The sequence below is a fragment of the Sinocyclocheilus anshuiensis genome, unplaced genomic scaffold, assembly GCF_001515605.1.
Source record: "Sinocyclocheilus anshuiensis isolate Anshui unplaced genomic scaffold, SAMN03320099.WGS_v1.1 scaffold445, whole genome shotgun sequence".
Classification (NCBI taxonomy): Eukaryota; Metazoa; Chordata; class Actinopteri; order Cypriniformes; family Cyprinidae; genus Sinocyclocheilus; species Sinocyclocheilus anshuiensis.
Genome location: NW_015540852.1, coordinates 249,362 through 261,153, shown reverse-complemented (window position 1 = coordinate 261,153; position 11,792 = coordinate 249,362). Strand labels below are relative to the sequence as shown.

At 37.0% G+C, this 11,792-nt stretch overlaps 1 protein-coding gene across 1 annotated transcript in view; it reads left to right on the top strand.

Annotated features, from left to right (window-relative positions):
• Positions 1 to 7,471: 7,471 nt before the first annotated feature.
• psma1 (proteasome 20S subunit alpha 1) overlaps positions 7,472 to 11,792 on the top strand; it is a 7,557-nt gene continuing 3,236 nt past the window's right edge. The window contains exons 1-7 of the mRNA XM_016485216.1: positions 7,472 to 7,571; positions 8,860 to 8,904; positions 8,981 to 9,082; positions 9,265 to 9,368; positions 9,923 to 10,011; positions 10,139 to 10,209; positions 10,287 to 10,416. Coding sequence (XP_016340702.1) covers positions 7,569 to 7,571; positions 8,860 to 8,904; positions 8,981 to 9,082; positions 9,265 to 9,368; positions 9,923 to 10,011; positions 10,139 to 10,209; positions 10,287 to 10,416 — 544 coding nt within the window. The 5' untranslated portion in view covers positions 7,472 to 7,568. The remainder of the gene's footprint in view (positions 7,572 to 8,859; positions 8,905 to 8,980; positions 9,083 to 9,264; positions 9,369 to 9,922; positions 10,012 to 10,138; positions 10,210 to 10,286; positions 10,417 to 11,792) is intronic.

Genomic DNA, 11,792 nt, shown 5'->3' with positions numbered 1-11,792 from the left:
GTCAGGGAAGCGGTTATGGCCAGGGAAGCGGTCAAGGGAATGGTCTGGGATATGGTTGAGGAAATGGTCGGCGATGTAGTCATTGAAATGGTCATGGGAATTTTGCATAACACTTACTGGAGATCTTTTCGATTCAGTGCTTTATTCATATGGCATGTTTTCCCTGTTTGCTCAAACAGTTTAGAAAGATTTTCTGTCTCTCCCCCCCTCACCTCCTCAAATAAAAATAATTGCTTGATTGAAGAGTTGGTGTTTTTTGGTATCATTTGGCTCATTTTTTCTCACATAACTGCTTTCTGGCATCAGTGCTTTAAGTTCCTCTCCCTGAGACTCCCTAAGTATTAGCCCATTTTACACAAAATATACCACATTATATCATGAGGACTCAAATGGCACCAAATGCTAGGAATAACCTTGAGCTTTTTTCTTTTTTTTTCGCACCTTCTGCAAACTTTCTATTTTTCTGTCTTTTCATGGAGGTTTTTCAGCTGGTCAGGAGTGACTGATGAATCTGCCTCATGGGCTGCAGTCAGTTTCTCCTCTATACATGTCATCCTTTTTTAATAAGTAAAATTTTAAGTCGTACAATTTTCTGTACTGTATCTGTTTAAGTATAATTTTCGAGTACTTTTTACACCCCTGTAAACGGGTAATGCCCGCCTTCATAGATTTGATTGGCCATCTCTGTCATTTTGACATTGACAAGAACTGTTAGACCGCTGATCAGCTCTGATGAGAAAGTCCATTGTCTTTGTGGCACCTGTGTTCAGGTAGTGTTATTAGGCAGTTATTTCACAACTTTTTTTTATTTTTTATTATAAGTCTATAAATGCCGAGGTCCGGATCTCATGCTGGGAATGGCAGTGTGTTCAACTTCATGCGGCGCAGTGCAGACCGATCGGCGAGAGTTGCAGCTTGCATTTTGACGTTAGAGCCACAGGCCTGTAGTCATTAATGCGCAATTCGGGAAAAGAGGTGGCTTTTCTGCATTAGGTATGGTTTTTTTTTTCTTTTCTTTCTTTTTTTTACTCTTTGTACTGCAGTTATTGTTCATTCTAAATGTACCTGTAATGTGGAATATGTGTTACATAAATACATGAAATATAGAACATATAAAAAAGTGCTTGTGGCCCATCTGCCAGTGGATGCCCCCCCCACCCCCGCATAAAAGTGAAACTCTTCCTATGCTTAGTAGTGGTCTGAAAGTGCTGCAGTATGATGGCAGCAATCAGAAGACAAATGATCCCAAGACACACAGTGATCAGCACCAAATATCGCCCTTTCTCCTGTCAGACACAAATAAAACACAAAAATATTAAATACACTCCATATTATCAGAAAATTAGGTTTCAAGAATCAAGTATTGTTTTATAATGACGAACATCTGTAATAATGCAGTAAAATATGCTAACAAGATCATATCGTAAAAAGTAAAAAACAACAACAAAAAAACAGCTAATACATTTAATATAAAAGCAGAAATATTGACGTATTGACATCTTACATAAAAAACAACAACAACAACAACAACAACAAAAAAAACATTGTAATTGAATCTAACAGTTCTCATTTCCTGAAACCATCCTGACATCATCTCTGCTTCAAAGAACTTTCTTCTTACTGTGTTTGCAAGCTTTTCTTTCATCGTTGCGGAGTGTTTGAAGTCCAGTTGTATTCGTAACACTTCTGCATGTAGCATTATCACAAAAGTCCTCTATTGCATTTTTTTTTGTTCTTTTGTGTCTTCCAGTAGGCTACGTCTTCACAGATGAGCTGTGGTCCTTAGAATGATGACTACTTTTGTTTTAATGGTGCTAAACCAACGAGGGAAGTGATATCATTGGCAGATTTAGATTTAGCGACTTTTCAGACCCCCTTAGCGACTTTTTTCCAAAAAAGCGCCTAGCGACAAATCTAGCAACTTCTTGGACAAATCTTATTTAGTCTCTGAGACCCGGGGGTACTGAGGGGGTACTCTGAGATACGGGGGCAAGCGCAAGGTCTTGTTTTCCCAGCGCGCACACCTCTCTCTCTCTCTCTGCGTCTGATCTGTTCAGCGAGCGGCAGAGTGCTTTCAGTTAAAATAGATATTCTGTCGCTTCTAACTCTATTTTAAATGCAAATATGCCGAAATCACAGCACAGCCATTGTCTTTATCTTATGTGTATTTGATTTCATTAGATGACGTCTCGATTATAAATCAGGATTTTAGTGCAGATTAACATCTTGTAAGGGAGAGCTGGTTAGTCTTAATGGGCTGCGTTTCAGTCACTATTTCATATTCATCCCGTTTTCTGACAACTGAAACAGTGAAATACGTCAATGAAAACAGTTGTGTTGAGAATTTGGCTGCATTAAAATACAGTTTGTGAGCACAGAGAGGCAAGACAATAAGACGCACTGACGTCATGAATATGCTAATTGACGTATGACGTCATTTAGCGACTTTTCAAGCAGGCTTTAGCTACTTTCCATTGAAAGAAGTTGGCAACAAAGAAATACATGAAAAAAATACTAAAGTATATATAGAGAAATACATACAATCTAATTATTTTTCATATAGGAATATTTATTCCAGAATTCGAAATAAGCATATTCAAAAGATTATCAAATAATTTAGCAATATATACAGTAGAATTAGTTGCAATAATGGTTGCATTACAGTGGATAGAAGATGTTAGACCAGATAGAGTTATTATATGTTCAGACTCTATGTCAGCGCTAAATAGTTTGGTTTCATATAAATCCATTAGAGAAGACATTTTAAATGATATATGTATGACATTAAAATCTCTAAATAGCATGAGAATAGATGTCAAATTTTGTTGGGTTCCGGCTCACACAGGAATCAATGGAAATTAAATGGCAGATAAGTTAGCAAAAAAGGCAACCCAAAAAAATGATATCGAGATTAAAGTCCCATTAGGAAGAGGAGAAATTAAATCAATTATAAAATCAAATATTCAAAAAGAGTGGCAGAATAAGTGGGACATAGCTGATACAGGAAGGTTTTATTATAAAATTAATTAATCAGTTAAAGAAGTATACAATTTTGGAAGATGTAGGAAAGATGAGGTGATTTTAAATAGATTACAATTTGGGCACACAGGACTAAATGCATCACTATACAAAATAGGTAAACATATTACAGGTAAATGTGCTATTTGTGGGGTAATAGAAACTGTTGAACATATAATATTAAAATGTCTGAAATATAATATAGAGAGAATTAAAATGATAACGAACCTAAATGGTAATAATAAAGAAAAAAAGAAGATAAATTGGATATTAGGAAAAGGATTAAGAGGAGGTAGTAATCAAAGAATAGTAATGGAATATATAGTAGAAAAAGGATTAAATAAACGAATTTGATAGTTAAATAAATAAAGCAAAGGAATAGGGGAACACACAAGCTGGGTTTTTTGGCATGGGAGCTGAACTCGCAGCAGCCAGAAATACAGCTGGGGTGAGCCCGAAATAAAATTAACAATAAAAAAAATATGAATAATAAAATATGAATAGAGGCGGGACTATCATCCATGTATGATTAGAAACAGTTGGTGGCGGTATGTGCCTATGGTGCGGAATACGCCAAAAAATTCCAAAGAAGAAGAAGAAATTGGCAACACTGCTGGCTGCACACTTGCTGCTCTGCTCGTGTTCATCTTCAGTTCTCTCTTCACAGCAGTTCAGACAGTGTACTGTTTCAGTAAATGAATTACTCCGGGATATTGGTTTATTTCGACTCAGAGGGAGTGTCAGCCACGTAAAAAAAGTTAATAACTTAAGTAATTTGTGGATTAATGCTTACTGGAGACGCGAACCTTTTCAATCCGATTTGGTGAACTGGTTCAACCGGTTCACTAAGAAGAACCGGTTTAATTCGAACGATTCGTTCGCGATCCGGACATCACTAATAAGGAGGTTTGGGCAATTCAAATTACGGGAGGGTGGCGGGAGAAGACTCCCGGTGTAACGTAACACCGAGTTCAAATGTTCAATAGCCCAGATAGGAAGATTGTGTGGTGCTGGAGGAGAATAATTCACGGGAGACGATAAAATGGCATATTTTCCCCCAGGTTTAAAAAAAAAAGGCCTCAAGCGCCAACACACTCGTCCACATGATACATGGGGATCGAGTGAGGAAAAATGTACACAAGTAAGCATCCAACTCCGGTCACACACAGAAAAGGAGGGAATAAAATAAAGTCAGACAAAGGTCGGTAGAGGTAGAGCAGATTATCTCTTCACCGTTTCATAACGTACAGACACACTGCACATGCGCAGTTATCCCTCGGCCACAAAACTACCGCAAATACTCTAGTGGCCGTTACACCGGGAAGAACAGGAGTGTTGACAGATGGAGAACAGCAGCCCATCGCCGTCTCAGATTTCGGAGACACCGGCACGAGAATCAGTCATTTTCGGGTTAAAAATTATAACAGAGAACGGTTTAATACACTTGAATTAACATGTTACTTACAACTGTTATATTTTTATTTCTAAAATGCTTGATAAACGAGTTTAAATGCATGTAATATTGAAAATGATGCTGTATTCAATTTGTCATATTTTTGTACATGGGCTTTTTTGCTTATTAATACATTTTCACCTTTGCTTATTACTGTTGCCTCTAGTAGCTCTCTCTCTCTCTGTGTGTGTGTGTGTGTGTGTTTAAATTTCAATTTATTTTTGATTTATTTTAAGCCAGCAATAGTCATTTTCAAACAACCCAGCGTGTTGGGTCAAACATTTAAGGCAAACCAGCTGTGTTTGTCCATATTTGACCCAGCGCTGGGTTGGCAAAATAACCCAAATTGGGTTGTTTGTTTTTAAGCATTTTTAGAGCGCAGTTACGCCAAAAGAGTATGCAGTCGTATTTGACGCCATACCCCAGCAAGTAATACAATTTGTAAGAGCTTATGGAAGTGATTCTTCTGAGGCAATAGATGTTAAAGACAGCCTGTTCCTAGGAGACGCTGATAATCTTAAAGGGGTCCTATTATGCTTTTTCACTTTTTCAGCTTTAGTTAGTCTGTAATGTTGCTGTTTGAGCATAAAAAAGATCTGCAAAGTTACAAAGCTCAAAGTCCACTTCAAAAGGAGATATTTTATTTAACAGAAATCACTTTTCAAAAACTACAACGAATGACTCGTTTGGACTACAATGCATATTTTCCGGGATTTGTGATATCACAAATATTGATGAAAGGGATGAGACCTGGTTGAGCTGCACTAGAGAAGGCAACGAGTGTTATCACTATGTCGGAGACCACCCCCAAAACAAAATCAAGACTTTGTAAAAGAGCATAATATGATCCCTTTAAACACAGTTGTACTAATAAATCTAGGAAAATTATAACAGGTGATACTGGTCAAAAGCTTATTGTGGACCAGTGTATTTAGAATTTGTTTCATGGTATACGCAGCTAAAAGTGTGTTAGAGAGATTTAATATGGATATTGATTACTCCTGTGATTTGTTTGCTCAATTGAAAAGGAGTCTATATTATCCATCTATTTTGTAATTGTGTCTACACAAGGATATTTATTTGTTATTTTTATTTTTTTTGGGTGGATATGGAAAATGTAATTAGAAGGAAAACAAATATTACATTCAAGTTAAATAATTTTGATATGTATGTATTATTCCAGTGAACGTAATAATAATAACTTTACTTTTCTTGTACATCTTTTTATCATTTTGGGAAAATTTCACATACATAAGAAGAAAGTCAAGGTCCAAGCCCAATTTCATACATTTTCTTCAGGAGACTTAAGGACTGCTGCACCAGTTTGGAGAACACTGTTAATAAAAAAGCAAACAAGACTTGTAATATTTTCCACGAATATACAGTTGTTGATTACTGAATAATTGGTTTGCACACTCTTGTACATTACTGTTGTATATTTTGTTCTGGTTAATTAAACAAAGAAGAAGAAGAACCGGCACGCACTGCTTCGGTCTGCGCTGCATGAAGTCGAACGCACCTATTGGTACCACAACATGATCGCTGTACCACCTGACCACTGCAGATTCATTTTGCAGTTGATAGTGACACCATAGAAACACACAATATTAGGCTACCTTAATTATTATCACATGGTGTGAACCACTCACAAATTACTACTTTTGACTGGTCTCTGATGATTGTGCCAATGTTGTTTACAAACAGTGACTTAAAAACACTTTAAATTAAATATAATATTTTTTTTGTAATTGACAACTGTTTTGTTTTATGACACTAAAATCTCTTTTTTACTTTACTGTAGGCTACTGAAAGGAAACAGCAGATTGATCTGTCTGACTGCATTTCCTGATTAAACACTGTTTCTGTGCTGCACCGATTGCACTGCACTGTTCTTTCTTCTTTTTATGTCCTTCTAATGTGTATTTTTTATTTAATTTGAGCTAATTTGGTTATTTTTATAATAATTTTTTTTACAAATTTCTTCTAATGATTATGATTTTTTTTTTTCTTTTTTTTTGTGATTACTTCTTTTTTAGTCCTCTTTTTGTAAAGCACTTTTAAATTACCACTGTGTATGAAATGTGCTAAATACATAAGCTTGCCTTGCCTTTCAGATGTGCGTGACAGTCACTCTGGCTCGAAATGATCCAGTATACTGGTGTATCTGATGCCAGTTTTTCTCATTCAACGCTCCAGTACACTGAACTGGGGAAACAGTTCGGACCAAAGAACTGATGAGCTGCTGACTTGAGCATGTGTGAATGGAGCACTTAAATTAAAATGCATTTTTGAGTTGTGGCCTCTTAAGAATCCCAACCCTCTGACTCCACAGCCATGACTCCGTGGACCATCATCCTTCTGGCTCCACAGAGGTCTCTAGACCAAGTCTGTCAACTCCATGGCTCAACCGTGAACATCTGAGCCTTTCAGCTTCACCTTGGTCCTCCACTCCTTTGGTTCCGCCTGAGTCCAGCCGGCTTCACAGTTGTCCTCTGTTCTTCTGGCTCTGCCTTGGACTCCACCTCCTCCAGCTTAGCCTTGGTCTTCTCCATCATGGTGGTCTCCTACTCCTCTCCCGCTCAGTGGTCCTAGCTCTCCTTCCCTTCTCCTGGGATCCACTATCACCTCCTCCCACCTGGACCTTTTGTTGTGTTTTGGGAAGGCTGGCAGAGGTAATGTCATGTCTTTCATGTGTCTGTGTTTCTTTAGGACTCATGTTGTTGAAGTGTATGTATTCTTTCATTATGACTCTAAATCAATGTAACATTGTGATACAGTTTGATAAGAAAATCCTAAAAAAAATATATATATATATTTGTGAGATCATACAATTCATTATAAAGACCATTACAAGAATCCTATTGTCCTATCCTATCCTATATGATATCCTATTATATATACAGGGTTCAAGTAAATTGTTATTAAATTCATGAATGCTAAATGTTTACATCTTTTTTTGACAGTGGATGGCGCTGCAGATAAAGAACACGCAGAAAGCGCACTCTGTGCTCGATTAGTTCCGTCTTTCTGAACTGAGGAAACAAATCGAGCTGAATCATCGCGCTCTCAGAGGATAGTCGCCTGGTTTATAGCAAATATGGTGAGAAATGATCATATATTACGTTCGAACTTGCGCGCAGTCTTCTGGTGGATAGTATATGTTATGAGTTTCTAGAACTCGAGCTTATGCAGTGCGAGTGTGGAGATGTGTATGGTGTTATGAGTGTATGCGAGTGAATGATGAGCGTGAGTAAGCGGAATGCTCGCGGCATGATACAGAAACTCACACAGTGAGCAATAAACATCAGTCTGTACGGTTTATATACTGCTGTTTGTAAATTTACTTGTGTTTGTCTAGATAATAGTGGTAGTTTTTTTTACTTTTCGGCGATTAAACCGATTCTCTGTGTGGCTCTTGAATGAGGCCGCAGCTTTCGATTTCGTTCTTTCAGACACCAGAAGCTACAAGACGCACAGAAAGACACATTTAACCCAAAGACATCTGTGGTGTTCGTAAACTCACCAAGAGGCTTCAAATCAATCTCATAAAACTGTAGAGGAATATACGGCACATATTCCATAACTGCGAAAATAAAAAATCATTGTCGGGTTTATCGTGTCCGGAGCGGATGGATTGACCCGCTAATTATTTCATGAGAGTTTGTGCGTTACAGTAATAAACATTTTGCCCAAAATAGGCTTTTTTTCTCTCTTAAACTTTAATGTTTTACTTTTGATTTTTAGGGTGAAATATGTCCTTGTGGAAAAAAAGTGCTCATTAGCATACGTTTAATGTACTGACAAGCATTAATGATAAACTAAAATATACTTCAATGTAATTTATATATATGTCATGTATTTAAACACATGTATAATCACATGTTTTTAATAATGAATTTGCAATTTATTGCTTTTAAAAGCGTAAGTTTGAATAAAATACTTTATTTGAATAAAACATTGAATAAAAAACTTTAATTGTAATTGTAAAAAATGTAATTCTTTAAAGTATGACAAAAGATTATTCAAACAATTATTTAAAATGTACTTTCAATAAACTTTTAATTAGACGTTATCTGACAAAGTGCACTTTTTACAAGTGTAGATAAGGAGCGTAGTCATGAAAGTGTACACTTAAGTGGCCTTTTATTTCAATAATATATTATCGTAAGTACGGTGTTTTTTTTAAATATAGTTTTAAGATTTTAAGTACACATTGAGTACACTGAAGCACACTTCTTTTTCTCAAGAACGGTCTGAGCATGTCTTGATGAGATTCACTGCACTGAACGAATGGATAGTAAGAGTTAATTTGAGTGTCGCTCTACCTGATGTTGTTACACCATTTCAATCATTATGCTCTTGTTTATTTTCATCGATTTATTTTTCAGTTTCGGAACCAGTATGACAACGATGTGACCGTGTGGAGTCCTCAGGTGATTTCATGATTCACTCTTTAAATGTCTAGCACTCGTGTGTGTTGTGTTGTTTATCTGTGGGGTTTGTGTTCAGGGTCGCATTCATCAGATCGAGTATGCGATGGAGGCAGTGAAGCAGGGTTCAGCCACCGTCGGCCTCAAATCACGCACTCACGCTGTTCTCGTGGCCCTCAAGGTACTTGCACAAGTACACTACACTCTGTTACACCACATCATTGATCCCTCGAACCATGTGTCTGGCTCAGGAGAGCTTTAGCAGTAAAGCAATGACCGATCTGAAGACCTTAACAATCACATAGCAAAGCCCAACCACCCATAACACCTTCAGAAAACCCTGTTGACTGTGTTTGTTTGTAGAGAGCTCAGTCTGAACTGGCCGCCCATCAGAAGAAGATCCTGCATGTTGACAATCACGTGGGCATTTCCATTGCAGGACTGACGGCAGATGCCAGACTCCTCTGGTAAATGGGAAGCCAGCGTTTCAACATCTGTAACGATCAGGCACTATAGATCTTACGCTAGCGGCATATTTAATTTCTGACAGGAATGAAAACTAGGTTGTGAGGACTAGGGCTGACAAAAAAAAAATCGAATTTCGAATATTCGTCGAATTTAAACAGATAGTCACGTTATCTCATGCTTTGAATAAACGTGCATTAGTAATATTTTGCTCGATGCGCCCTCTTGTGGCCTCAGGAGAGAAGCCAAAAGCTTTTCTTCATCCTAACTGAAATTATGCATTTTAAATTCGAATATAATTTGAATTTTGATCATATTTAAATACAAAATTCGAATTTAGTTTTTCAGCCATTTTGACAGCCCTAGTGAGGACTGAAGTACATCCGTCCAATGGATTGTACTGTTGCTTAACAAAGTACTGACAAAAAGTGTGTCCCTCACAGCCTTGTTTTCATCCGTGTTAAATTCCGATCTGGGATGTTCTTGGAAGTCTCCTGTGCTCTTCCATCAAAGTCTTCTGTCATCAGTATCTCACTGCCTCTCTCTTTCTGAAAAGCAACTTCATGCGGCAGGAGTGTCTGGACTCCAGGTTCGTCTTCGATAGACCTCTTCCTGTGTCTAGACTGGTCTCGCTCATTGGAAGCAGTATCCTTTTAGCTTGTCGCTCTGGAGAGCTGCAGAAGTCACTTTTTGTATCTCGTCACTGCATTTACTGTTCAGTTGAAGTATCTTAAGACTAGTCTGCATGTTTCTTGACCGCGTGTTCCCACAGAAACTCAGATTCCCACGCAGCGCTACGGCAGACGGCCCTATGGAGTGGGGCTGCTGATCGCAGGATATGATGTGAGTACAGAGATCGACGTGCTTGTGTGAGCCAGACATGTTCAGTCATGAATTCTTGCTGTTTTTGTGAATTTCAGGACATGGGGCCGCACATCTTCCAGACGTGCCCCTCAGCCAACTACTTTGACTGTAAAGCCATGTCGATCGGCGCTCGCTCGCAGTCGGCCCGCACATACCTGGAGAGACACATGGAGGCCTTCTTGGACTGTATGTTATTGAGATTAAACACTTTACATCATATAAACCAGTAGATGGCACATTAAACTGCATTTAAAACTATTCTAAACAGTGTTTTTCTCATTTTTAGTAGTATCATGCTGGCAGTTTTTAGGACAATGCTAATTTTGCTAATGCATATTTGTACTTTTAAAAATACATTTGTCACACTGCAGGGCCGTTTGTATCCTTGTGAAAAATGAGACTCTAGTATACTTTCAAAAAGAGTACTGAGTCATATACTGTATACTAAATAAGTATTAATATACTTTAACATAATATACTATATTTATAAAATGTGTGTGAACAGAATTAGGACTTGCGTACATCTTCACTTTCTTTTAAATATGTTTATAAGTTTGTTAAATAAGTATTTATGGTAAACTAAAATATACTTTGTCTTTTATACAGAAACGTGTCATTTATTTAAATATATTCGTAATTACACATTTGTAATGATAAAGTTGCAATTTAGTACATTTAAAATATATCAACTTTAAATATAGTAGCCAAGTTCTTTGCATGAGCTTTATGTTAACACATACAAATAAGCAGAGCAAAAGATGATTAAAACATAATTATTTTTTTTTTAAGTAAAACTTTTAAAGGTATTAAGAAGTGCACTTTTCTTAAAGTGTACTTCAGTGTGTTAAGAAACACAGTCATGACTCGCTCTATATTAAGCGTCGACTACTCTGTACTGATATTTAAATTAATCACTGATACAGTGCAGTTATTGTGTAGATGCATGTGTTTACATTGTACTTATAAAAATCCCTGCTTGTAATTCCAGCTGTAATTAATTTCTAGATTTACATCTATAATTACACTAATATAAAGTGGGGCCTGAAAGTGTCTCTCTTTAAGTACACTTAAGTGGCCTTTTATTTCATTAATATTATATGGTTACACTTTATTTTAAGGTGTCCTTGTTACAGTGTAATTATGCATTTAAGTACTGAGCAATATTAGTTAACTACATGTACTTACTATATGGTTAGGATTTGGGTTTGGCTTAGGGTTACTTGCATGTAATTATGCATAATTAATTGTTATTATAATAGTAAGTACACGTACTGTGTAACAAGGACACCTTAAAATAAAGTGTTGCCTACTATATTATTTGCAGTTAAATTAACAAAAAAAATAATATATACTTTTTAAGATTTGAAGTATACCACAAGTCAGTACAATTTCTGTTCAGTACGAGTTCAAAACAATTAAGCATACTTTTACACAGAGAAGCTTGTATAATCTCATCCGTAAAGACGCTCTCCGTGAGTTCAGATGACGATGGTGCTCTTGTTTTCAGGTAGTCTGAATGAGCTGGTGCAGCATGGTCTGCGTGCGCTGCGCGAGACTCTTCC